Source organism: Artibeus jamaicensis, unplaced genomic scaffold, assembly GCF_021234435.1.
Source record: "Artibeus jamaicensis isolate MK-2021 breed Jamaican fruit bat unplaced genomic scaffold, CSHL_Jam_final contig_415, whole genome shotgun sequence".
Taxonomy (NCBI): domain Eukaryota; kingdom Metazoa; phylum Chordata; class Mammalia; order Chiroptera; family Phyllostomidae; genus Artibeus; species Artibeus jamaicensis.
The window spans coordinates 37,659,196-37,686,497 of NW_026521823.1; the positions used below are offsets into that span (position 1 = coordinate 37,659,196).

Here is a 27,302-nt window from a genome sequence, read left to right on the forward strand (position 1 = left end):
CGGGGCAGCACGATTCATGAGGAACGCCAAGAGCAAACCGCAGAGTGCAGGAATTTCTCAACCTCTGCTTGCCACGTTTGTCTCCCGGGCCCACACATGTGACATGGCCAACTCATTTAAGGAGAAGTCGTCTCCACTTTTTTGTATGCCCTGAGTGTATAATAATAGTACCTTTTTAAATTTATTGGTTTTCAGGGGGAAAAAGGGGGTGAGGGGAGAGAGAGAAATAGGGATTTGTCTTCTGCTTAGCTATGCAATCATTGGTTGATTGATGCATGTGCTCTGACCAGGGATCAAATCCGCAACCTTGACGTACATTGGGACATTACTCCAATCAACTGAACTACCTGGCCAGGCTTGGTCTTTGAACGCACATCATCTTACAGATGAACCAACCGAGACTCAGAGAAGTTAAGATCACACACACAGGTGCAGGTGCCGGTTGCCCTTCCATTACCTTTCACTGGGTTCAGGTGCCCTCTGGCCGCAGGTCGGATATCGAGGCAGCGCCCAGTTCCAAAGACCAAAGTTCGCCTAAGCCTGCTTATCCTGAGCCCAGCAGTTTCTGCTTTTGCCAACCCCAGGGCGTCCGGCACCCGCCTCGTTAACCCCGGGCCCCGCCCCCGCGCGGCCAAGCAGCTGCGTCGCGGGCGCCCCCCTTGCTGCGCCTGCGCAGGCGCGGAGGGGACGGGTCGGGCGCAGAAATGGCGGCCTCCATATTCTGCAGCCGGCTCTTAGTCGCAGCTACCCTAAGGAGCCACCCGCCCCGGAGGGCGCTGGGGGCCGCCGCCCAGGTACGGAGCCCAGCCTGCTCGTGCTCGGAGGGTCGGTGGGAGGAAGGGCGAGGCGGGAGACTCGGCCCCGGCGGGCCAGGTTGGGAAAGGATCGGAGGCCCAGCTGACATCGGTGACATTGGCTGACACCAGGTGCACCGCGGCTCTGCGGGCGGCTCGCCCGCGACTGCGAGCCGGCTTCTGTCTGCGTTGCTTGGCTCCGGCCCTCAGTCCGTGAGGAGCCTGGGGACTCGGCTGCCGCTGCTCCTCCCGGTTCGAGGGGGCGGCGGGGGACTGGGGTGGGGTCCGAGGGCAGGTGCGAGGTCGGGCGGTCCCTTTCTGCCCTTCCCGGTCCTGCTAGGCGGGCCGAGGCTCTCGCGGTCACCTTTGGGGACGGGAACGTGCCCTTCAGATGCACTCGGTGTTCCCGGGGAGCTGTCGGAGGTGGGGACCGCGGTGTTTGCTGACGGCTTTCTTGGGGCGAGGCGGGGAAGTTCGCTGTCTCCCTCCCGCGGGCCGTCGAGTACCGCTCGCCCCGTTTGCTCCTACGGAAATGAGATGATGTTTCCCAGGTGACCAGCTGGGGAAGTAAGAAAACAGTGTTTTGGGTCACTTCATTTCTGGATACATTATAGCATCATGGCCACAGGTTTGGTTTGGTTTTTAGTGTTTCCTGTGTGCCAGGTATGTGCTGAGCATTTTGCACGGAGTCTCTTACTAGGCTTTTCAGCAGCACCGCAGGGAGGCCTTAACGTCCTCGCCGCTGATGAAGCAGCTGTCGCCAAGAGGGCGAGTAACTTGGGTTAGGTCAGGAACAGGTAGTAAGGTCGGAGCTCAGGTGTAATTCCAGAACTGTCTGGCCCGAGCTCGTGTGCTTGAAACTGCTCTACAGTTTTTTTCCGGGCCCTGATTCTTTTCAATGCTGATACGTTGAAACTTGAGGAAGGGCATAATTGGCTTTGTAAGAAGTAACTCCTCAGACGTGTAAAGGAATTGATTTTGACCCTTGTCTTTCTCTTTTAGAAGCTGTTCTCATTTTCAGCCTAGAGATAGTGATTTTCAGGAGTTTGCTTTCTAATAGGAAACATGATGTGTTTTGGCCTTGGACTTTCTTCTTATGAATCGTAAAGGGTGCTGTCTAGTTTTTAGATTATGTTTTCATCATAATCATAATCTTTATACTTTTGGATATTCCTTTGTAAGCCTTTGTGTCTCTGTATGGAGATGCCTGGTGTATTGTCTTAATAACATCTTCTCTTCTACCTCACATTAAGTAATGAGGCTTTAGAGTTTGGAAGGACCTTGGTAGTCTGTCCCCTTGCTTTTGTAGATGAGGACTTGGAAGTGCAGGGTCCTAGGAAACTTTTTCAAGGTCACACGTTGAATTTTGGTATGAAAGGATGAGATACTTCAGATATTTTTTAAAAACCTTTAAAGTGGTATAAAAGCTCTCAGCAGTGCCCTCTGTGTCCTGCTAATTCTCTGTAAGTATAAGTAGTTGAAAGAAACTGTACAGATACACAGAAGTCTCCCGTTCACCGTGGGGACGTGTTCCCAGACCCCCAGCAGGTGTCTGAAACCACGGACAGCACCGAACCCTTGGGTGTGTTGTTTTTTCCTGTACATGCATACCTGTCGTAAAGTTAATTTATAAATCAGGCACAGTAAGATCTGCAGCAGCAACAGAACACACTGGAACAATTATGGTGATATACGTGTTAGCACGTGGGACAGAGGCTTTGGGGACACCCCGAGGTAACATAAAGGTGGCTTGCACACAAGCATTGCGATACATGGCAGTCGATCTGGTAACCACGGTGGCTGCTACGTGACTAATGGGCGGGCAGCGTATGCAGTGTGGATGTACCCGACAGAGGGATGACTCCCATCTCCGCTGAGAGCAGCCCGCACTCCCGGCAGCTGGGGCTGCGACCGCCGTGGTCCTGGAGGGAGGACTGAGCCTTGTGCTACAACGTCCAGTGCAGGCTTTTGAGTCTTGAGTGTGTGAAGGAGTGATGGTGCCCAATCGTTTGATTATCACATACCAAGTGCCAGGCAGTTTGTCAGGTACTGGAGGAATGGTGGAGAGAAGAAAGTTGGGAAGGGTTTTTCAGTTGGGAAAGAAGATTCATTTTAGATCTGCTGAATTTGCCCTTGAAACAGAAATGCTCTGTAGCTCCTTGGAGATAGTGTGGTAAAGCTCAGATGAGAGGTGACGAGGAAGGAAGTAAAACTGCAAGGGTCACATTTGATATCTGGTAGATTAGCTTTTAATTTTATGTTGTGATTTGGGTACTGCGTATACTACATTTTATTGAGCATAACAAGTTTGTTACAGTTACAAAGAACCAACTATCCATAGAAACAAAGTGTTTTGAGAAGGTGTCTTTAATAAGAATGACTGCCAAATGACTGTCATATGTAAATATATCCCCAATTTCTTCAGGTTCTGGGGAGTTCTGGATTGTTTAACAACCATGGACTCCAAGTGCAGCAGCAGCAACGAAGGAATCTCGCTCTGCATGAGTACATGAGCATGGAGCTGTTGCAGGACGCGGGGGTCAACATTCCCAAGGGACATGTGGCCAAGTCACCAGACGAAGCTTATGCCATCGCCAAAAAATTAGGTACTGAATTAAAAAACTCACGCCACCTTGACATGGCAACTCTGAGAAGATGAGAACTTTACTTTTGGTGTAATGACAACTTTTAGTTTTTATTTTATTAATAAAGCTAAAAAAATAGTTTACTTAGAAAGCAGGACTTTATGATTGTCGATGCTCTAAAATTAGTATGAGTATGAGCTCCTACAGTGCTAGTAACTTAAGGCTTTCTTATAGTGTGTTAGGAAGCTCAAGTCCGATCTGTAGTCAGCTACAGTGGAGTGAGAGGGAAATTATGTTTTACAGCCCCGCAGTCTAAAAGTGTGGGTGCTGTGGTGATTCTTCAAAGAGCGGTGAAAGACAGTCTAGCCATTCATGTGATTGTAAAGAGGTTCAGTATCTGCCCCCCAAACCTTTCTGGACATTAAAAAACAGGGAGCCAAGAGGAGAACAGAAAGTTGAGTACTAGAATTCAGACTCCATGAGAATAGAGCTTCTTTGTCTAATTCCGTTCACTGACATCTCCCCAACTCGGAGAAGAGTAAGAGTGCCTGACGTTTGGGTAACCAGTAAATATTGATGAATTAAGAGTAATGACTATAAATGAGTTATGTAAGTGAACATAAATGAATTATACATAAGGAATATAAATGAGTTACAGTGAATATAAATGAATTATACATAATGAATATAAATGAATTAAGTAGTTGCCTGTGTCTGTTAGTAGGTTCTTTAATTGATAACAGAAATCTTAATAGCTTTTGTTAATTCGAATTTAACCTTGTAATTAAAACATAAATTTTGACTTTAGAAAATAATCTTCAGTTTATTTTTTAATGATATAATGAGAGAATTTAATAATGAGTAATGTACTAGCTATATAATATGTTTTGTTTTTTAGCAGTACTTAAAATTCTACCAATATCTGCCCTGGCTGGTGTGGCTCAGTGGACTGAGTGCCAGCTTCCAAACTTAAGGGTTGCCAGTTCGATTCCCAGTCAGGGCACATGCCTGGGTTGCAGGCAAGGTCCCCAGTAGGGCACACATGAGAGGCAACCACACACTGATGTTTTTCTTCCACTTTTTCTCCTTCCCTTCTCCTTTCTCTAAAAGTTTTTTTGAAATTTAATTAACTAATTAATTCCACCAGTATCTTTGTGGGTTGGCACAGTTAATCACTCCTGTATGTACCTTTGATTACATGGCTTTAATTGTGCTTTTATGAAGACTTTGGTGTTACTTATTGTTCAAGAAAAACACTTGGAACATTCAAAAATGTTTTTAAAAGTTTAAAGTTCCCTCTCTGCTTGTACTTGCTTGATCCAGAAGGGTTTTTTTTTCAGCAGTGAGGGCATGCTCACAACCACAGTGGCCACGTGTCACAGACTGAGCTTTCAGACGTGGTTGGTGGCCGTGACTTCCGTGACTTGGAGCGTGATTTTTCATTCACCGTTTTTGTTGTTGTTCATCTGAAACATTCGTTTTAATCTGAAACATTAGATTACAAGCAAACTTCTTTTTATTTAGCAAAACCTTGTGTAAATTCATGCTGATTTTGGTGAAATTTTTGTTAATTGATGGTGACCTGTAGTTTGAACTTGGACATGGTAAAAGATGGACCTCATTGTTACCTTGGAAGCACCATGTATAAAAGGCTCTTAAGGGTCAAGGCTGGAAGAAAACTCATGATTGTACTTTATATTTCTGTAGTATTTCTTGCAAAGGCTACTTTTTAATAAACTGCCTTGAGATTCAGTCTTTTTATATATGACCTAAAATGTTAATTTCTAAAGAAGATCTGTTAGGAAAGAAGGAAAACTTGGAAGTGTAATTGAGAAAGTTAGTTTTTCTTATTCTGTCCTTGTGTCCTCAAGGATGAATTCCCAACCCTTTGACTTTCTTTTTTTAAAATTTTTGTTACTTTAATCTTTTGAGTGATTTTTTTGTCTACCAGTTCTTTCCTTCATAATAATGCTGAATGTTTTCCATACCAGTAATATTAGTAGGGCCCGATTTATGCATAATGAAGTCAGTAAAAGCTGTCTCTTCTTGTTTCCAAATTTTATAATTATCATAATTTTTTTTGAAAATTTTCATATATTTCCTCATTTAGTCTTATTTCACTGTTCTTCTATTAGAAAAAAAATTGTAGAACTCTCATAAAATGAGTAGGATTTATTTGGATGCCAAGCTTTTGAATTCTTTACTGTCTGTAAAAATCTTTAGTGATTCTTAGCTATGGAAGAAAAAATAGTTATGTGTAAGATACAGTGCAACTGTGATTACTTCCAGCAAGTGCTCTAGGTTTCGGACTCACAAGTGGTGGGGAGCGGCAGGTGGGCAGCTGCAGTGCCGAGCCCCGAGGGGTGGACGGCATCTGCCCCCCCCCCCCAGAGTTTGCTCTCATTGAAGAGCACTGCGAATGGTGAGTACAGTGACTAGACAGGGACCTCTACATCCGGGGGACAGAAAGCTGCTTTGTGAAGGATGTGCTCAGTATCTGCTGTGCAGAGGTCGACAGTGTCTGTCCCAGCGAGTCACGAATATCATTAAGACAGTGGTTATGGGATTTAATTACTCGGGTGTGGTATGAGTTACCTTAGAAATACACCTGCTTTTGTCCATCAGACTGGTGAGTCCCAGTACTGATTCTGGCTGCCTTGCCTCCTGAATTACTGCACAATTCACGAAGTGCTAATGCACATTTCTTAGAACCTCGTACCTGCTGACGCACTAGGGTAAGCGCAACGCAGGTGTCACAGACTGGTGCTTCCCCTCAGTCCTGTGGGTGGCAGGAGAAGCCAGTCAGTGTGGGGATGAGGCCACTGGGCCCTACAGCCGGTGACTTCGGTCGGGTCGCAGCGAGTCACCAACATCACAGCAGACAGATGTGGGGTCTGACTGCACAAGGCGTGGCGCCCCCTGGTGGAACACCGGCTGCTTTTTTCTCCTGCTGCTTTCAAGGTCCGCTCTTTGTCTTCCACCTTTGGCATCTCAGTCGTGACGTGTCTCGATGGGGGGCCTGTTTGGGGCTCCCTGTGCATCCTGGGCTTACATGTCTTCGATGCTGCCTGGTCAGGGAAGTTTTCTGTCGTCATTTCCTCAAACAGGTTTTCAGTCTCTTGCTTCTCCCTCCTTCCGGTGTCCTCATGATGCGAATGTTGTTAAGCTTGTGATGGTGCCAGAGGCCACTTAAACTAGCCTCAATTTGGGGGATTTTTTTCCCTGTTTTAATTACAAGATTAAATTTCTGCTACCTTGTCTTACAAATCACTGATTTGATCCTCTGTTTCATATAACCTGCTGCTGATTCTCTCTAATGTATTCTTTTCAGCTATTGTATGCCTCAGCTGCTAGTTCTTTTTTAAGTTTTCCGTCTCCCCTTTTGTGTTTCCTGTATCTTTGTTGAAGTTCTCACTGAGGTCATCTACTTTTCCCAAGTGCACTGAGCATCCTTAAGACCACTGTTTTATCTCTGTGGTAAAACCCATGCTGCTTGTCTAATAGAGTGTTTCTCTTCTAGGTTCAAAAGATGTTGTGATAAAGGCACAGGTTTTAGCTGGTGGCAGAGGAAAAGGAACATTTGAAAGTGGCCTCAAAGGAGGAGTGAAGATAGTTTTCTCGTAAGTCACGTTTTTGGAAAAAGTCACTATTGAAGAGAATCACACGTTGTAAAAGATTCCCCTCCTTACTGAATTGATGAAAATACTGAAATTTAAATATTAGATGAAATGAGATTTTGGCTATCATAGGCTTTTGTTTTTCTCATTTGGAGGAAAAAGAATTTTGAATTCTTTTTCTTATTTCAGTCCAGAAGAAGCAAAAGCTGTCTCCTCACAAATGATTGGGAAAAAGCTGTTTACCAAGCAAACAGGAGAAAAGGGCAGGATTTGCAACCAAGTGTTGGTTTGTGAGCGGAGATACCCCAGGAGAGAGTACTACTTCGCGATAACAATGGAAAGGTCATTTCAGGTGAGTAGTCATGATCTACCTCGGGTGATTTTAATACACTGTTTTAAAACTTGAGTATTACTTCTGTTTGTGCGTGTCATAGCACAATATTTATTTTGTGTCATTTAAAAAATAGCATGACTGATGCCATAACATTTAATATATAATATTGTGGTAAAAAAAAAAAAGCTGTAGGCAAAGCCCTGCTGAAATAAAATCCACAGGATTTCTAAATTGTTGATTTGCTAAGAACAACTGAAATCACATTTTTGCCCCGATTTTTTAGGGGAAAACAAGGATGCGCATTATACATGGGTATAATAATGGGGCGTAACAATCCCATGTGTAACGCACACAGAAACGTGGGTGCACGTCATACACAGCAAGATGCGGTTCTCTCTTGAGGTAGCACAGCACATGGCAGTACATGGCAGTGAAGACCCACTCAGGACGTGAGACGGCTCGGGTGTCCTTCCCTCTGTGGGTCCCCTGTGTGGCAGAGCTCGGCCGTGTGGGTCGTCCGAGCAGTCCCATCACACATCACACACATTGGCAAAAACCGTGTTTTTACAAACTCACTTCTTTTCACTCTATTTTTTCCTTTTTATTGGTATTCTACATCAGCATCTGTCATTTCGTTACTGTGTTCTTACTTTTTGTTATGGCTGAAACCAGGTGTGTGTGCCTGAACAACTCGAGACGGAGCGCCGTGACACAGTACATCCAGAGCAGCGCACAGTGACTGGAGTACCTGTAGCAAACAAAGTGTGTCAGTACAGACGTCACCGTGCACCACGCAGGTGTTGTTGGAGATTAGAGCATTAGGGAAGAGGATGAAATCTGAGTTCACTTTAAGGATGCAAATTGTCAGAGAACTATTTCCGTCTCAAGGAAAAAATGTTATTTCGTTTGCAAAATGAAATACAAAAAGTAATACATAATTATAATAATTCAGACTAAAATTTGATAGTACTAGTAAAACCATTTGGCCAAAGACATTATTATAATGTTCTTGATGCTCTCATCTTAGACCGCTGTGGAGTTGGCTGGTGTTACTTTTTGGGATACAGTGAATTTTTTGGAATCCCTGTAGATAGATCCCGGTTAAACAATGAAATAATTCATCAGCCCCGGCCAGGTGGCTCAGTTGGTTAGAGCACTGTCCTGAAATGCTAAGGTTGCAGGTTCAATTCCCAGTCATTGCACATACAAGAATCAACCAGTGAATGCATGAATAATTGGAACAACAAATTGATGTTTCTCTCCTTCCTCTCACTCTAAAATCGGCTTTTAAAAATGCGTGCTGATATGACAGCTGTCACATACAATCTAACAAAATTGTTCTGAATGAAGTTAAGGACAACTAAGTACTACTAGAGCCATGGTATAGAAAAAAAACAAGTGAACTCTGTGGCCACCCCAATATATGTAGGGTTTGATACTATGCAGTTTTAGGCATCTACAGGGGGACTTGGAATGTGTCCCCTGCAAATAAGGAGGTATCACTGTATTGCAAACAATGAGAAAGCTGTTTGGAATGGAATGTGAATGTCGTGGCCAAGCAGGAATGGAATGTGAATGTCGTGGCCAAGCAGGAATGGAATGTGAATGTCGTGGCCAAGCAGCCACGTGCTGAGGAGAGGAGTGTGGGTATGAAGCACACACACGGAGACGGGCCCGTTGGCCAGGCCACGAGGCCTGCAGACCTGGGTCACAGCAGCCTGCGCTAAGGCTTCTGTCCTTTGGGGACACGTCCATTCAAGTCCGTCCTCCATTTCTGATTTGGATTGTGTGTTTTCTGTTGTTGAGTTGTAGTTCTCTGTATATGCATATTTAGAATATTAATCTCATTAAATGCACAGTTTGCAGATATTTTTTCTTACTCTGTAGGCTGCCTTTTCACTCTGCTGATGGTTTTCTTCTGTTGCATAGACATTTTTGTTTGGTATAGAACTGCTTATCTGTTTTTGCTTTTGTCTCCTGGGCTTTGTTGTCTTATCCAAGAAATTCCTGTCAAATCCAATGTCATGAGGCTCTTCCCCTATGCTTTACCTTGGGAGTTTTTACAGTTTCAGGTCCTACATTTAGGTCGTTAGCCCATCTTGAGCTGGTTTTTGAATATGGTATAAGGTAAAGGTCCGACTTCCTTATTTCACTCATGGATACCTGGTTTCTGCAGCATGTTGTTGAAGACACGGTCCCTTAGCCATGGTGTAGTCTTTGGCACCTCTGTCTAAGACTGTTGGACCACATACGCCGGGTCCTCTGTTCGTTCCATTGTTCCCTGTGTCTGTCTGCATGGCGGCAACGCTCTCTGGGTGACTGTAGTTTTGAAATGAGGAGGTATGAGGCCTCCAGCTTCGTTTCCTTTCTCAAGATTATTTTGGTTATTCAGAGGCCTTTGAGAGTCCATATGAGCTTTAGAAAATTTTTTTCTATTTTTGCAAAAAAAATTGAAAATGGAAAAAATTGTATGGGGGAAAATACCATTGGGATTACAGTATGGATTCTACTGAATTTGTACATTGCTTTGGGTAATGTTGGACGTTTTAACAAAGTCGGGGCTCAGTCCGTGAACACCGGATGTCTTCCTCTTTGCACCTGCCTCGGTTCCCAGCGGTGTTTCGTGGTTTGCAGCATACAGGTCTTGCACCGCCTCGGTTAAGTTTATTCCTGACACGTGATTCTTTTTGATGCTACTGCAAATGGATCGTTTTCTTAACTTCCTTCTTGGGTTTTTTCCTGTTCATGTTACTCCAGTTGTCCCCCTTCGGCTCCACAGTGAGTCCCAGCGCGGTTGTTTACGTCCGGGGTGGTGCACGCCTTTCCCTCATCGTGAGCCGTTGTCTTTGCCTTTTCCCTGTTCCGCGATCTCAGTTGAACATTTAGTACAGGGGCCGTTGTGCAGGAGGCACTAGGACCAACCCTCCAGCGCATTTAAAGCAGCAGTGGGCAGTGACCGGTGTGTAAGTCTGACTGTGCACAAGTACATTTTACACCTTTACTGATGGGTCCAAAATCAAATCTGAAAGTTTGGGCTGGTTTTTCTCCCCATAGGGCCCTGTATTAATAGGAAGTTCTCAGGGCGGTGTCAACATTGAAGATGTCGCTGCAGAAAACCCGGAAGCCATAGTGAAGGAACCTATCGATATCGTGGAAGGCATCAAGAAGGAGCAAGCCGTCCGGGTAGGTCGCATTCCGAAACACTTCTAGCTTTTGGTTAGGAGATTATAATATGGGAAGAAAGAGAGGTAACTTTGTACAAGTGAAATGACTGACAAAACTTAAAATAATTTTTTTGAGTGTCAGGGCATGTTAATGTCTTGTTTGAAATGGAAACTATTAGAAGTATGTACAATGTATAGCCACACCCAGTCCAGTGAACAGTAATTCTTCATATCATCACTGGTCCGGTCATTCCCAGTTCCCGATTGTCTCACATTCCTTTTCTCTCGCACTCTGTGTGGGTGGGGACTGACGAATCTGCCGAAAGCTGTGGACTTTCTCTGTGTGGGCACGTGCGTGATCGAGCCTGTTCTCAGCTTCACTGGTCGTCTGCGTGCTTCTCGTGAGCTTCTCCTTCCCTTCCCTTCCGTTTCCCCCGCCCCCGCCCCACCCGAAAGCACGCAGACCCGGGCATGCGGTTGAGCGCGCCGCGTGGCCTGCTCGGTAACGTTTGCAGCACTGCTGCCGAGCAGGCTGTTCAGCTTGGATATGGAACTCAGTGACTTGTGTTCAACGAAGAGTCGGAGTATTAAAGTTTGAGTGACATTTGTGTGTGTTAGTGGGAATTGTCAGAAGAAGCTTCTGGTATTGAAGTCCAGCAGAGTAAGACTTGACTGCACGAAAGTTTAGAAGGGACAGAGAAATTTTCCTGATGAAGCTGGAAGTGAGTCATCAAGACAAGCGAGTGGCATACAGGTCAAAAGGGGACAGAGGTCCGACCCAGTAGGTGTTTGTGTGAGGTGGCAGCTGGGGGTGCAGGCGAGCAGGGAGCAGGGCCTTCGTTTCCACGGTTCTCGGAGGAAGACTCCGCTGAGGCTTTTTGAGCATGGAGCACAATTAGCACCCAGCACAGTGCTTGGCAGATCAGTGTCATTCTGGGTCGATCAGAAGTCTGCCGGAGTTCCCAGGTGTTCAAGCCTGAGAGTGGGTTGTGGCCTGTCCGTTGCCTCTTGTAGTCCCCTAACCAGGGCCTGGCCCGCAACCCGTGCTTGTGCCCTGCCCAGGAATTGAACTGGTGACCCTTTGGTTTTGGGGATGATGCCCAACCCACTGAGCCATGCTGATCAAGGCTTGTTATTTTTTATTTGAATTCAGCCTTAACCAAAAATGGCATTTCCTAGCTTGATCAGTTACTTTATATATTGGCACTGGACTTTTTGCAGAAAATCACATTCACCCTCCAGGAACTTGAGATCCTGTCACTGACAGCGGGATGTGGTGTGGCCCGTGACACAGCCCGGGAGGAAAGCCCTCTGTGGCGTTCCTGAGCAGCACAGCGCGGGGGGGGGGGGGCAGACTCGGGGTCCACTGTCGGGCTAGTGAGTCAGCTCTTCTAGGCCGGGTCTTCACTGATGTGCTCTGTCGGGAGCTCTTCGTGCCTGTGTAGTTAGCAGCCTCCGCTGAAGCCTGTGGACTCCTCCACGAGAGCGGAAGCTCACACGAGAGCGGAAGCTCACACCCTGTGTCTCCGGGGCCTGCCACACCGGGTGGGGCAAAAGCAGGTCACAGTTGGGAGTGTGCAGAACACAGAGTTTGCTTGTATTATTATTTACCAACTGTTGTGTTTCCGTACAAACATCTGTGAGCTCCCTCGACCCCCTCTGCCCACCATGTGCTCAGTAGTGTGTGGAGTGAGGGAGGTGACGCCTATGTGACAGGTACGGCCTCCTTGCTCGGTAGATGCTCTTCACAAATCACTCAACAGGCGACACACTGTTTGGGCCCCTCGGACCGTCAGTGCACCACCGTCTGTATCCCTGGTGTGGTCTTAGTGCAGCGTTAACCAGGCCGGCCACGAGGCCACGAGGCCGTGTGGAGGCCGTGGGGTGAGCACGGACCGAACCCGAGGTGAGAGAGCGGCCGGTGCGTGGGAAGTGGACGCAGCCTGCCCCGTGCGGAGGGTCTGGGGGGCAGAGGTCTGTTGAGGCTCTCAGTGGCGGCAGTGGCCCCCACACCTGACCATGCTTACCGAAGTAGCAGAGGGACCCGTTCTGACGTGTAGTCATTGAGTGTCGTCTGGGTATGCATGGCATCCCGTAAAGAGACAAATTGCTTTCAGCTGGCGCAGAAGATGGGGTTTCCGCCCGGCATTGTGGATTCTGCGGCAGAAAACATGATCAAGCTTTACAACCTGTTTCTGAAGTACGACGCGACCATGGTGGAGATCAACCCGATGGTGGAGGACTCCGACGGAGCCGGTACGCTGTCCCCTCACCCAACCCTGGTTCCGTGCTCACCCACCTACTGTGCACTTGACTCAGAGAGCTGAACGCATAAGGAAATGAACTCGTTCCTATGTAGGAGCTTGTTTTGTGATAAACAGGGAATGTAAACATTAAAGAGGCTCATTAAAGCAAACACTTTAAATATCTTAGATTTGTATTGAGGTACACACAGAGGGCGTGAAGCTGCATTGTCCAGTGTGGTGGCCACCGGCTGTATGTGGCAGTCAGGATTAATTAAAATGATGACAAGGTTCAAGTACTCCTCAGTCACAGTAGTCACGTTTCAGGGGCCCCACCTGTGGCCACACGTAGGCACTGCATGGGACAGCACGCAGACAGAACTGCCGGAGGCTCTTCTGGGCTGTGCCGGGCGGAGTGCCCGGTGTGGCCTCGGAGGCGCCGCAGCTTTGGGGAGTGCGCCGGCCTGACCGCCCCGAGTGTTCGACCGCAGAGACACAGTGGGTCTTTATTTTTAGCCACTGGAGAAGTGCAGGTGGCTTGTCCCTTTGACAGCCTTTGTTCTACATGTGTTGAAAAGGGTAAGACTGAAATATCATGTCTTTCATTAAAACTTTTTTCATTATGGAGCTCAGGCCTAAGAAGTCTGCTTCCTGGGGATTTCACCCCAAGAGTGTTCGCAGTGGAGAATCACCCTCCACTGGCTCCCGAGTGAGCCTGTCTCGGTCCTTTGGAGTCTTTACCCAAGAGACCCAGTAAAGGCTACTGCCTTTGCTCTGTGCTCCTCACTTAAGGTTTTGAACATAGTGGATACACACACACACCCCTTACCCCACATTTAAAAAAAATTAATGCCAATTAAAAAATAAAATATTGACCTACAATTTAAAAGTCTCAACAAATAGGTAAGAATAACATAGTTAATAGTCTTTAAGCACACAGCAGTAAAGTTAGAAATTAATGTAAGACATCATCCTTTTTTTTAAATTTAATGAGAATACTTCATGAGTTAAGAAATAATGGAAATGAGAAAATATTTAGAACTGAGCAAACTGCAAAGTATGTAGTGCTCTTTGGAAGGAAGAGTTATCAAAAGTGGTCAGTTTCTTAGTTGATATATAACTTAAATGCATCTAAGAATTTTGAATATGAAAAATGGATCATTACATAGTTCGTATGGGAAATAAAAGGATAAAAATTGCCAATATTTTTTTCTGAACAGAAAAAAATTTGCTGCTGCGGCAAAAAACATGATCAAGCTTTATAGCCTGTTTTCCGTTCAGCAGCATCGATTTAATATGACGGGTGAACTTCTGCTAAGTCACTGCTCACTGTGAATGTGGTGTTATATGCCCCCCAACTTTCGGATACAGAGAGAAAATGGTGCAAGGGACTCCCCTTTACCGTCTGCTCCACATCGCCAGTCACGTACATTTTGCGTTATTTGCCTTATTCTTTCTTTCTCTACATAGTGCACGTGTGTGCAGATAGGTTCTTAGAGTCATCCAAGCACCAATTGGAGACACTGTTCTTGGTCATCCCGAACTATGTTAGTGTCTAAAAACACTCCTTCATATAACCTCTATGTTTATCAAAACCAGGGATTTAACGTTGATAAAGTGCTATCTAGTCCACGGCACATCCGCCAAATGGAGACAGGCCCCCCCAACTCCTGCCTGGTCCCGCGCCCCGGTCCAGTGCCAGTGGGTTTGGGTGCCAGCTCTGTGTGGCCTCAGCGCCTCGCCTTTGCTTCGTGTCTTGGCCTGGACACACGTTCAGTCCATGCTTTTGTTTCTGTGGGGAGGAGTCATCTATTTTGCGGCACGTTCTTCCGTTCAGGTCTCCCTGCCTGAGTTACGTCGTGGGGTTTTGTGCTTCCCGGCAGGCGGTGGCAGGAGGCGTGCTCCGAGGTGTGCTCCAGCACTGACCGTGTTAACCGGCATCAGCTGGCTCGGGTCGTGTCCACCAGAGTTCTTGACGATCGAATCCCTGGTTTTTCCATTTGCAATTATTAGGAAATTCGTGGGAAAGTGTTTTGAGACTGTCCCTGATCACACTTGTACCTGTTAGTTTGGGCATCTCCTGACCATTTTCGGACCCATTAGCCCCTGTGTCGACGGCCTAGCATTGCCTTGTGAAGAAGAGCACTCCCTTCTTCTCCACCTGCTCGTTCATCTGTTTATGTCAGACGGGCTGTGATCCAGGTTTCATCCATTTCCTGTTGCTCAGATTACCCCCAATGTGGCCAGTAGAAGCACTTGTAAGCTGGCTCCTGTGGCCTCTTATTCCTTCTTAATTTTTAAAAAGATATTATTTACTTATTTTTAGATAGGGGGAGAGAGGGAGAGAAACAGCAGTGTGTGGTTGTCTCTGGCGTGCCCCCTACTGGGGACCTGGCCCACAACCCTGGCCTGACTGGGAATGGAACCGGCAACCCTTTGGTTCACAGGCCGGTGCTCAGTCCACTGACCCACACTAGACAGAGCTATAAACCCATTCTTAACTCACAGGCCAAATCTGGCCCTTGGGCCATAGTTCCCTGATCCCTGGTTTTGCTGTACAGGAAGAGAAGAGTAAGGCAGATGTAAGGACTGAAATATGTTTTCTTTTTATTAAGATGGAGGAAAGGACCGTGTTTTTGCAAGTCATTTTGATTTAGCCCATAGCAGGGGAAGGAGGTACAATGTGGGGGAGACAGACCTGCTGGCGCCGTGTCTCTGAGCAGGTGGGAGGAGGTGGAATTTGGGGCCCAAGTGCAGGGGCCCCAAGTTGGCCAGGGGCACAAACAGTTAATCGGCAATTTAAAAAATACTCCTGTGCTTTGAGGTGTTTCTTCTCTTCGTCTGTTGCCTAGAATATATATAGAATAAGTAACTTTGAAGAGGTAGTTTCAATTCCAAGTTCTGTTTTTGAAGAAAGTGTTGAATCCATTGTGAATGAACATAAGTTGAAATACTTACAATAAAGTAGCAGAATGTGTTTTTCCCCTAAACTGAAGAATGTTTGGTTATTGGACGGTGTACTGTATCTGCCTTGAAATTAAGATCACTTTCTTTTTCCCCCTTTAAGTGCTCTGTATGGACGCAAAGATCAATTTCGATTCTAACTCAGCTTATCGCCAGAAGAAGATCTTTGATCTGCAGGACTGGACCCAGGAAGATGAAAGGGACAGAGACGCGGCGAAGGCAGATATCAACTACATCGGCCTCGACGGGAACATAGGCTGTCTCGGTACCGTGTTCTCGCGTTAAGAGTCGGGCCAGCTCAGCTCACTGTGCCGTGTTTTCGTTGTGCTGTTGCTCACACACACTATTCCCCCCCCCCCCCAGTGAACGGTGCTGGTCTGGCCATGGCCACAATGGACATCATCAAACTCCACGGAGGGACGCCAGCCAACTTCCTGGACGTCGGCGGTGGTGCTACAGTCCATCAAGTAACAGAGGCATTTAAGCTCATCACTTCCGATAAAAAGGTAAGGGCAGGGCTTGTGTTTCAGAGTGCAAAGGTGAGGCAGCGCTGGATTCACTAGCAGATGTGATTGGTACCCTAGCTGAGCATTTCAGTTTAAAAGTCCTCCATCGTGGGAGAACATCTCCATCGTAGGAGAACATTGGCTGCAGTCAAACTCAGTAAAAGTCAACCACAGAAAAAGGCAGGTTCCCATTGTGACTTAGAACACAAGATGAAGAGATGCTAGATTGTTAGTAAAAATGCTAGTGATTTGGCATGGAGGTGTATTCCTTTGAAAAGTCTTAAAGCTAAAAAGAAGAAAATAAAAAATCATCTCCAGTTCTGTCCAGAGACAACTTCTGTAACTATTGATTTACAGTATCTCGATCCGTCTGTAACTCCACCAGGGTGCAGTGCATTAAAAAAGGAAAAGGATCTTCCTTCATAAAAAGGAAGGATCTTCCTTCCTTTTTATGAAGGATGGAAGATCAGTGACTTGGGTTATCGGTGTGATGGCGAAGGAACACAACCCAGCAGGCCCCCAGCTGGGTGTGACGTGCAGCTGGGGGGCGAGTGCGTGCACAGAAGGGGGCGGTCCTGGGGCCTGGCTGCCTTGAACAGTGTGTTGGGTGGGCGGGGATAGGGGAGGGGAGAGGACAGTCAGTGAGCACGAGCAGATCTTGCCTGCGACATGGCCTTGCTGCTCGTGGTCAGGGTGGTCCTGCTGGTGGACGGCTGGGTTAATAGGGGACAGGTGACTGGCATCAGGAGGTCTGCGCAGGTGGGGCGGAAGGGGAACAGGAGCTGGATGCCCGGATGTCAGCGGTGTGGCATACAGAGGGGCGGCTCCTTGGTCTGAAAGGGGTTCCACAGAACTAACTTTTATCGTAAGGGACAAACGCTATTTTCTTGGGAAGGAAGGACACATACGCATTTCTTTAAAATTTTAACCTGCTAAAAACCACATTACTGACAGGTACTGGCCATCCTGGTCAACATCTTCGGCGGCATCATGCGGTGTGACGTCATTGCCCAGGGCATCGTCATGGCGGTGAAGGACCTGGAAATTAAAATCCCCATCGTGGTGCGGCTACAGGGTGAGTGGGGCGCAGCCCGCACCCTGAACCCTGGCTGCTGAAACGTTCAGCTCTTTTAAAACACAGCTGTGTCTTTCAGATGAGAGCTCTGTGTCACAGGGAATTTAAGCAGTGTGGCATTAAGTTTCTTAGCAGGGGGGCAGAGCTGTTCACAGTTTCGCTCGGTACAACCCGAGAGGTTTGTGTGTCCCCCGCGTCTCTGGTGTGGTGTGTGCCGCGCTGAGTGACGAGCGTGCTCGCACGCCACGGTGTCGCACTGTGCATGTGGACGGGCGTCTTTAGTGCCTTTGTGCAGACATTTGAAACGCCTTTCATCACACGACACTTTCCAGGTACACAAGTAGATGATGCCAAGGCACTGATCGCAGACAGTGGGCTGAAAATTCTCGCTTGTGACGACCTGGACGAAGCTGCTAAAATGGTGAGTGGGCCCTGGCGCTGCAGAGTGGCAGTCTGTACGCGCTGCAGTCGGTCTTACGTCTCTGTCCATCTGTAGACTCCTTTGTTTTTTGTTTTCCTGGAGGTTGTTGAACAGGCTGATGGTCGTGTGGCCTTTCCCATAGTCAGGACAGAAATGAGTGTGTCCCTGGGGTGTCTTCTCCCCGTATTTCCTGTCCACTGGCCATCCTGGTCGGTCAGTTCGGTCGTGTCGTGTGGGTATTTGGTTTTGGGGAGCAAGGAGCAGGAATATTTTGTAGCTGATGTTGTGTAATTCCACAGGAAAGGTGTGATTAACATCAGGTTATTCCTCATTAGATGGCCCTGGCAGTCACTGGCAATTATAGCTTAGGCCTAATGGTGTTTCGTAAATGCCAAGTGCTACTGTCCTAATTCTGTTATTCTTTACCATACGGAGTGCTTGTAAAAAGTGAAACTACCTGGTATCCACAACTGTTGGTTATCAGTGACAGGAAGTAAGCTGTGGGTAGGAAAAGCAGGACAATTACTTGGTTATTTGCTTCACTGATGAGTTCTCAGAGTAGTGAGTTCATTCCTCTGTCCTATGGAAGTGCCCCGGGCTTTGTTCTCATTTCGTTGTGAGGTATGTGTGGAGTCTGTGCGCGCGCACACACACACACACACGCATGTGCTAGCTTGACGTCAGTGGATCTATGCCTGTTTGATGGGCTCCAGTCCATTTCAGTTGTTCTTACTGATGTGCAAGGGGTCCCCCCTGTGGGCAGTGGGAGCCTCTTCAGGGGGCTCCCGAGTCCTCCCTGCCGGCCCTGTGATGGGCTCTCTGCTCTGATCCGATGTACCAGGCTCACCTCTACACTGTTTGCTCCAGGATCAGGCACATGGTGTTTAGACGTCACATTTGAACTCTAAAGGTTCGTGTGGCTGCTGGGTTGTTGGTCATTCCTGAGCTTTTAAAATGGTAGGTGTAGAAAAAGACGTTGAAGACGAACAGCAGAAATGTAGTAGTACAGTCTTCTCTTGTCTCTTCTCCCCCCGAGTCCCACGGACGCACAGAGTGATGCTCACTCACTCAGCTTACAGAGCAGACATGACAGTCGCGTGGAAACGGTGCCAGCAACACGACTCCTCACCTGCTGGAAGCAGCTCAAGACTTGTGTGCGCAACTGCAGGGATTTTAAATAAACGCACATGAAACAGCTGCGTGTGGTATCCCAGCTTGGGATACAGTCGGTGTCATTCAGTGCCGTCTTCCTAAGGAATTGCTTTTGTGTATTAGATACTTACTTGGTCCAAAGTGTCATGACTGTCGAACAAAGTACACTCTGAGAATCTGACCGCCACACCCACTCCATTTCTCCTGCCCCACAGTCGACTTTGCAGGCAGTGTGTGGGCACATGTATGTATGTGCACTGTCCCCCGTAAAACGGTCATTACACACGTTTTCTCTCACCTGTTGCACTTTGCACTGTGTCTTGGCACACTCCGCCACACAGACACACGGATGTTTCCAAAGGAGAACCCTGGGTTCTTCCCACCTGTGATTGCAGACATTTCCCAGCATGCTCTTGAGGGCTGTGTGGGTTAGTGAGTTAGGGGGCTTTTGGGATTTGCTGAGTTACTGTCATTTCATAAGAGGACAACTCTGGGAAAGGACCTGTTAGTAAACAAGTCTCACTGCGGTTTACAGACAGAGGATCTTATGTGCAGTCCTGAGTTTAGTTTACAATCTGAGCAAGGGGGTGGCAGGGAGAAAGTGGCTCAGAAAGCCTGTCTGACCTTGAGGGATGGAAGGAGGCTGGCGCGGGCAGTAATCAGATGTGCAGTGAGGTGAGGGTTTGGGATGGGCTGGCTGCAGCCTGTCCCTGAAAACGTTCCTGTTTGCAGCGAGAGCGCAAATTAAGGAAAGCTTCGTGGACGTGGAGAGCAAGGAGGAGAGTCGGTAGGACCCTGAGCCGAGGGCACAGGAGGGGTGAAAGTGCACAGCCGCTGATCTGCCCTGGGCCGCAGTCCTCTGCCGACCGGAAGACTGTGGGAGGCACGCGTGTTAGTGAGGCAGTGACACAGCAGCTGCTGCTGTGTGTCACCCACTTCTCATGTTTGCCGTGCTGAGCTTTTCCCAAGTGTCACATTACTGCCTGTGAGTGCGGTGGTGTAAGGTCATCTTAGGGATGAGGAAGGAGGCGGGATGAACGACCTCACCCAGGTTCACATGTCATAAGCGTTTGAGTGAGACTTGAAACCAAGGTGCCTCACTAAAGTTGCCTTCTGACGACTCTGTGGGGAAGGTGAGAACCTGCATTTGTCGTTCGTTTGCAGAATTAATCTGCGTGATGTTCTATGTGGCACCAGCTGGGTATTCTCAGAGAGACCACAGCAAGAACACCGGGGTTCAAACCAGTAACTGTCACCTCACTGGCAGAAAGTAAAATACTAACTCTAGATCCAAACTCCCATCCCGGTGTTGTTAAGACTGTCCTTTCTCTAAAAAGCAAACTTATTTATGTGTGGTTTGCAATGTGTAGCATCCAACCAACACACTGTTTTCGTCTTTAAGAACGATAAAACATAGGCAGTAAAACAGAGGTGTACCCACACGTCAGATACGCAGCACCTTCTGGTGTGCGCGGTCCCCGGGGGCAGCTGACGGCGGGGTTGGCCCGAGTGCTCTGTGCTCCTGCAAGTGGGAAGTGGCTGACAGCAGGACAGCCCGCGGTCCCCACGGAAAAGAGGGGGAGGGCGTTAACTTCACGTTGACCAGTAATTCCGATGTCGCGTTTCTGAGAATGGACAAAGATTTTTTTTTTCTTTCAGGTTGTGAAGCTCTCTGAAATAGTGACCTTAGCCAAACAGGCCCAGGTGGATGTGAAGTTTCAGCTGCCAATCTGATGGGACAATAGAGCGGGCGGCTGAAGGTTCCAAACACGCTACGACCGTTAAAAATACTGTGTTCTGTTATTCTGTTCTCTTCGGTGTGTGGAAATTATAGCGCCACCAGGCACAAAACCTGTAAAGCAGTCGGTCCGCATCTAACCCTGCTGTTGAGAAGGGTTGTCTGTGTAAAGCACGTGTGACATGGCCACCTGGTCTCCTTGGTCCCCGTCCCAGCCTCCCCGCCACCTCCGCAGAGTGCGGTTTGCACTGGGCCAGTCCTCACTGCTGGACACGATGTTCTTCGTCAGTGAGTCCTCTGAATAAAATAAATATGACTATAAAGCTTTATTCTTTAGCATTAGAAACATCGTACCTAATTAATGAGCCTCCTTAGTAGAGCAGTGTAATAAAATGATGTTCTATGTAAGTGTTTATTTTCAACACCAAATACCTAAGTAAATATGTCAATCACTATTTATAGACACAGCTTTCAAACACTCCTCAGAATGTTCTTTTAAATATTCCAGTGCAGTAACTTGATTATTTGAACACTGTTTAACCATTACAAACACCAGTGACGGCAAGTCAGCCTGACCCCGTGGTACCGAGAAGAGCCTAGGGCGTGGATGGAAAAAAGGCGTGTTTACCAAGGATTTGGCAGACAGAGCTGATGATGTCGATTTAAGTTAATAAAAGTCGCCCAATGTGACCTGGAGCAATGATTTCTTTTCTGAGTAGGCACGGTAGGAGGCGGTGTGTCTGCTGCTGCACGGAGCACCTCGGGGAGCTGCTCCGCAGGCCGCGGGCGGGGCCCTGCAGTCCTGACTGCAGTCGGACTGCTCGTGGCTGTTTCGCTGGAACCCGGCTCACACGGGCCACCTCAACGGCCCACCTGTGCCGAATCTGTGCCTTCTCCAGAGACAGCACACATCGTGTCCCTGTACCTGTGTGTGACCTTCTGTTCACTGCGCGGGTAACTGCTGAGTGCTGAGTACCGTGGAAGGAAACACCAGCCGTGCAGTAGGCAGTGTGACCACAGTGATGCGTGTGGGAACTCCCACTTGTTCCGATGCCTGTAGCATCCCAGCAGTGGCCGTGAGCACAGGATTCTCCGGGACCGTCTGGGCCGCGCCCCGGCTCTACAGCTTACTAGCGCCAGGTGATACCGCCGGGTGAGCTGGCGCAGGTCTCCCAGCCTCAGTGTGCTCGCCTGTTCTCACTCCCATAGCAACTCTCCAGCGCGGAGGGGGAGGAGTCACGAGCGAGAACACACGGAACCCACGGGCGCGCTGTCTGTGCACACAGCACTGTCAGCTGATCGCGCCCACCTGCCTGCCTTCCCCGCCATAGTCATCACCGAATCAGAGCTGCTGAGGCACTGAAACTGCAATGCAGGTATAATTAAAGTCCAAGTCTTCACTTTAAATTTTAAAAGAGAATATAAAAATTGATCCCAAGGAGTGCCAATGAATGACTGATTAGCCTGGGAGAAAGTGGCATTTGTATTAGGATCTAGTCAGGCATTAAAAACATGGAAGGACCTGTGGGCACCGCAGGCCTCACCTCCAGATGCTATCGCCGTGGGCATCAGCTCCGACACGAGAGTTTGGGGGGGGCCAGAAACACTCAGTGTGCAGTGAGGCCCAGGTGGAGGCCCTTCAGCGTCCCTTTGTAAGAAGTGAAAAGCCGTTTCTTCCCGCCGCCTGGGTCCGAACAGCCCCTGGGCTGTAGACCAGAGGCTGGCGTGTGGCCGCTCCCCGTGGGGCGGGGCTGCAGGGTCACTGTGGCCCCCCTACCGTCTACCCCTGTGGGGAGCGGACAGGGTTCGGCCGCACATTCGTCACAGAACGACGACCTCCTAGCTCTTCTCCCCGATTCTGAACCGGAGAACCTCTCCGGTAGGCTGTTCCAGGTCCCCGTCACTGCGCTGTACTTCTATCTGCATTCAGTTCTAGAGGGAAACTCACTCCAGATTCCAGAGCAGAACTTTTTTCCCCCCTAAAGCAGGCCTGTGTAACCCTATCTCTGTTGCTGAATAATTAGGAGAATTAGATCCAGCTAAACTACTTTGAGCTCCTTGCCAGAACATCCCCTGGGGAAAAGCATCTTGCAATCCAATCAAAACAGCTTAGGCTAATGAGAGATATTCAGGTGCAGAAGCCCCTTCATCGAGCAAACAGCAAAATCTGCCCCAAACTAAAACCAATCCGCCAGCCCCCCCATGACTCCCCTCCCAAGTGTCCGGGTCCCTGGAGGGGGGCACGACACTGGCCACACTGGGCTCTCCTTTGCTCACCCGACACCTCGGCTCTGCTGTCAGTGAACTGGAGGACTTCCTGCTGGTGGACGTCACAGGAGGCCCTCTGGATGCCTGGACCGGCCCTGTGGTCCTCGCCAGCTTGCCTCCTGCCAGTGCTGGCTCCCAGGCCGCCACACCAAGGCCTCGGTGACGTGCCTGACTCCTGTAATTGAATAAAAGAGCAACAAGCCCCTAGAAAAATGGGCAAAGGGTAGAAGCTGACAGTTTAAGGTAGACGAAATGGAAATGGCTCAAACATTATTTACATAAATACCCAACCTCACTCCTAATAAGAGAAAGCAAGTAGAGAGGGCTTCTGACCAAGATGGAGGCGTAGGTAGACAAACTGTGCCTCCTTGCACAACCAAAAGGACAACTAATTAAAAAAAACAACACCAAAACTGACAAAATCAAACTGTATGGAAGTATAACAACCAAGAAGTAAAGAAGAAACACTTACCCAGACCATCAGCAGGCGCAGAGATGGGCAGCCCAGCGGGGGGACTCATGGCAAGGGGTTGGCTGGTGGACGGGGGTCCTGCATCCACGTGTGGATAAACCGGGAGGAACTGGGGAGCAAGACAGACCCCACTACCCAGGGTTCCAGCAGGGAAATAAAGCCTCAAACCTCTGACTGAAAACACCTGTGGGGGTTGAGGTGCTGGGAGATTCCCAGCCTCACAGGAGAGTTTGTTGAAGAGACCCAAAGGGTCCTGGAACGTACACAAACCACCCACCCAGGAATCAGCACCAGAAGGGCCCACTTTGTGGGAAGTGGGAGAAGTGACTGAAATCTGGCAGAGTGCGGAGCAAGCAGCACTGTTCTCTCTCGGACCCTCCCCCACATACAGCGTCACAACCCAGTGACTGGGTGCCCCATCCTGGTGAATACCTAAGGCTCCACCCCTCAGTACGTGACAGTCATGACAAGAAAAAAATAGCCTAAATGAAAGAATAGATCAAAGCTCCAGAAAAAAAGCAACAAAGAGATAGCCAACCTATCAGATACAGAGTTCAAAGCACTGGTCATCAGGAGTTCACAGAATTGGTTGAACAAGGTCACAAAATAGGGGACGAAATGACAGCTATGCTAAGTGAAATAAAGGAAAATGTATAGGGAACCAACAGTGATGGGAAGGAAACCAGAAGTCAAACTAATGCTTTGGACCAGAAGGAAGAAAGAAACATTCAACCAGAACACGATGAAGAAACAAGAATTCAGAAAAATGAAGAGAGGCTTAGGAACCTCCAGGACATCTTTAAATGTTCCCACACCCGAATCATAGCCATGAAAGGCAAGGACCTACATCCAAAATGACTCTATCCAGCAAAGCTATCATTTGGAATGGAAGGGCAGGTAAACTGCTTCCCAGGTAAGGTCAAGTTAAAGGAGTTTCATCATCACCAAGCCCTTATTATATAAAATGTTAAAGTGACTTATCTCAGAAAAAAAGATGAACAGTAAAATGGCAAACTCACAGTTATTAACCACCAAAAGTAAAAAACAAAAAAATGAACTAAGCAAACAAGTAGAACAGGAAGAAAATCACAGAAATGGAGATCACGTGGAGGGTTATCAGTGGGGGAGCTGGAGAGGGAGGGAGGGGGAAAGGTACAGAGAGTAAGTAGCATAAACAGTAGGTAGAAAATAGGGGGGGCAAGAATAGTATGGGAAATGGAGAAGCCAGGAAACTTACATGTATGACCCATGGACATGAACTAAAGGGGGAGAATGCAAGTGGGAGGGGGTGTGCAGGGCAGAGGGGAATAAAGGGGGCGAAATGGGACAACCGTAATAGCATAATCAATATATTTAAAACAAACAAAAAAGAGAGAATGCAAGTGGAAACAACAGCAGGACGTCGTTTTTTACACGTTCAATTGGAAAACGCAGACCTGGTATCGCTGGAGAGAGTGTACAGGTATTTACCGGCTGATGATGGGAGTGAGAACCCTGGATGCCTACGTGCTAACATGGGCACATGCTACTACTGTCCACGAAGTCAGTCCCAAACCTGAAGGTTTAAAGAGTGTGTCTGACCCAGGGTTCAGAGCCAGACGCAGAAGACAAGTCTGAAAGGGCCGAGAAAACGCTCCAGGCCGCAGCTTGTTTCACACCCTGACCCCAAGGGGACAGCGTGAGCAGGGACACCCGTGGTGCCAGACTAGGGGCGGGGAGGTTCCTGGGGAAAGCAGAAGGGATGCTCCCACACTGGACAGAGCAAGACGGAGAGACAGACTTCCTTTACATTTGTGGGGACAGGACAGTCAACCCCGGACAGAGTTTACAGAGCGTGCAGGCAGAACAACGAGTCGTGTTGGGGCCTCCGCCCAGGACCAGCGCTCCTCTCCGAAGGTCTAGAGCGTGGACCGCTCCGCCAGTCCACCTGCGTGAGTCTAGATGCTCGAAAACCACGCAGAGCTCGCCCACGGAACGGGCGGACCTGTCCTGCGGCCCTGGGACGTGGCGCCCACTCAGCACTTCACACGGTCAGAACCCCTTCCGTGGCCGCTCGCGGTCACTGAGCCCGACAGGCACGCCAGGTGGCAGCCCGTCTTTGTTCCTGTCACACAGGCAGGCAGGGGCCCCCTGGCCCACAGACGGCGCTGCTAGGCCCTTACCCTGCAGTCACAGAGATAAAACTCGTTACGTGGGACCCTTCATGGCAGCCTGGTCCAGAATACTGACACCATTTAAGTGTCCGCAGGCCTTTAAAATACGAGGAGACAGGTTAAATATCACAAACACACACAGTGGGACCTTGCACAGTCATTAAAAACGAAGCAGAGCTTGCCCTGGCTGGGTGGCTCAGTTGGGTCCATGCACCGAAGGCTGTCAGTTCAATTTCTGGTCAGGGCACATGCCTGGGCTGCTGGTTCGATCCCTAGTCGGGTTGTGTGCGGAGGCAACCAATCCATCACGTCGACGTGGCTTTCTCTCCTCTTTTCCTCTAAAATCAATACAAATGTTGTTGAGTAAGGATCTAAAATAATGTCACTTGTTAAATAAAGATATTCAACGTCACTAATCAGAGAAATGTAAAAACTACAATGGGACCACCTCACCCACCTCAGAATGGCCATCATTAAAAAATTGACAAGGGCTGGTGAGGATGAGGGAAAAGGGGCCCCTCGTGCGCTGTCGGTGGAAAGCAGTGTGGAGGTCCCTCAACACAATTAAAACTGGAACTGTCTGTGACTTCTGGGCATCCAAAGACACCCCGAACAGTAAAGCACGAAGTTATCTACCTGTGTTCACTGCAGCATTATTTGCAACAGCCAAAGTACGAAAGCAACGTAACTGCCCCTCAATCTGTACAATGGACCACCCTCAGCCGTAAAAATAAAATGAAATCTTACCACCTGTGACATTACGGATGGACCTAGAGGGTGTTACGCCAAGTGACTAAGTCAGAGACAAATACCGTAAGACTTCACCGGCACGTGCCATCTGAACAACCAAACAAAAACGGACCCGTAGGTACAAAGGACCGATGGCTGCCAGACTGGCAGAGGGGTGGTGGGTGGGTTGGGTGGGGAAAAGGGGAAGGGATTAGGAAGTGCAAGTTTAAGAACAGTCACAGGAGCTCTGGGCAGTGTGGCTGGGTTGGCTGCAGCCTCGTGCCACAAACCGAAGGGCGCAGCCCCCGAGCTGAGGTGTGTACAGGGGCAGCCGACCAATGTCTTCCTTCCCCTCCCTCCTCCTCTCTAATATCAATAAACGTGTCCTCATCTGAGGACTAAAGTCACGGTGTAAAGTACATCACAGTAAATACAATGATACCGCAATAACTATGTGCGGTACCAGGTGCGTACTAGACTTATTGGAGGATCGCTTCATAAATTACGTAAATGTCTAACCACTATGCTGTTCACCTGAAATTAATCTAATAGCGAGTATCAACTATATGTAATGGAAACATAAAAAATAAAAATAGATTAAAAAACAATGTCAGTACTACATGACTTATTATTTACCCAACCAGACAGTAGGCAGTGATATGGGATGCTTTGCCAACACAAACTTCCAGGTTAATAAATATTAAGCCATCACCCTGGCTGGTGTGGCTCAGTGGATTGGGCGCCGGCCTGTGAACCAAAAGGTTGTGGGTTCGATTCCCAATCAGGGCACATGCCTGGGTTGTGGGTCAGGTCCCCAGTGAGGGGGTGGTGTGAGAGGCAACCACACACACTGATGTTTTTCTCCCTCTTTTTCTCCTTCCCTTCTCCTCTGTCTAAAAATAAATAAATAAAATATTTTTTCTAAAAAAGAAAGTATTACTTAAAAAAAGATTGAGCCATAAAACCCGCCGCAGTCATGGGGGGGACCGGGAAAGCAACCCGCAGCTGCTGATTGGAGCAGAGGAGGGACAGCCCCGATTTGCAGCTGCATCACTTACCTGCACTTAGCAATTGCCATGAAGTTACC

At 48.3% G+C, this 27,302-nt stretch overlaps 1 protein-coding gene across 1 annotated transcript; it reads left to right on the forward strand.

Annotated features, from left to right (window-relative positions):
• The first annotated feature begins 668 nt into the window (after positions 1–668).
• On the forward strand, positions 669–21,283 carry SUCLA2 (succinate-CoA ligase ADP-forming subunit beta). Its single transcript, XM_037129578.2, has 11 exons — positions 669–794; positions 3,220–3,400; positions 6,900–6,999; positions 7,186–7,348; positions 10,385–10,513; positions 12,612–12,750; positions 15,805–15,966; positions 16,065–16,207; positions 17,162–17,282; positions 17,615–17,703; positions 20,515–21,283. Exons 1-11 carry the CDS (start codon positions 705–707, stop codon positions 20,587–20,589), a joined length of 1,392 nt encoding a protein of 463 aa, XP_036985473.1. The 5' UTR covers positions 669–704; the 3' UTR covers positions 20,590–21,283.
• The last annotated feature ends 6,019 nt before the right edge of the window (positions 21,284–27,302 follow it).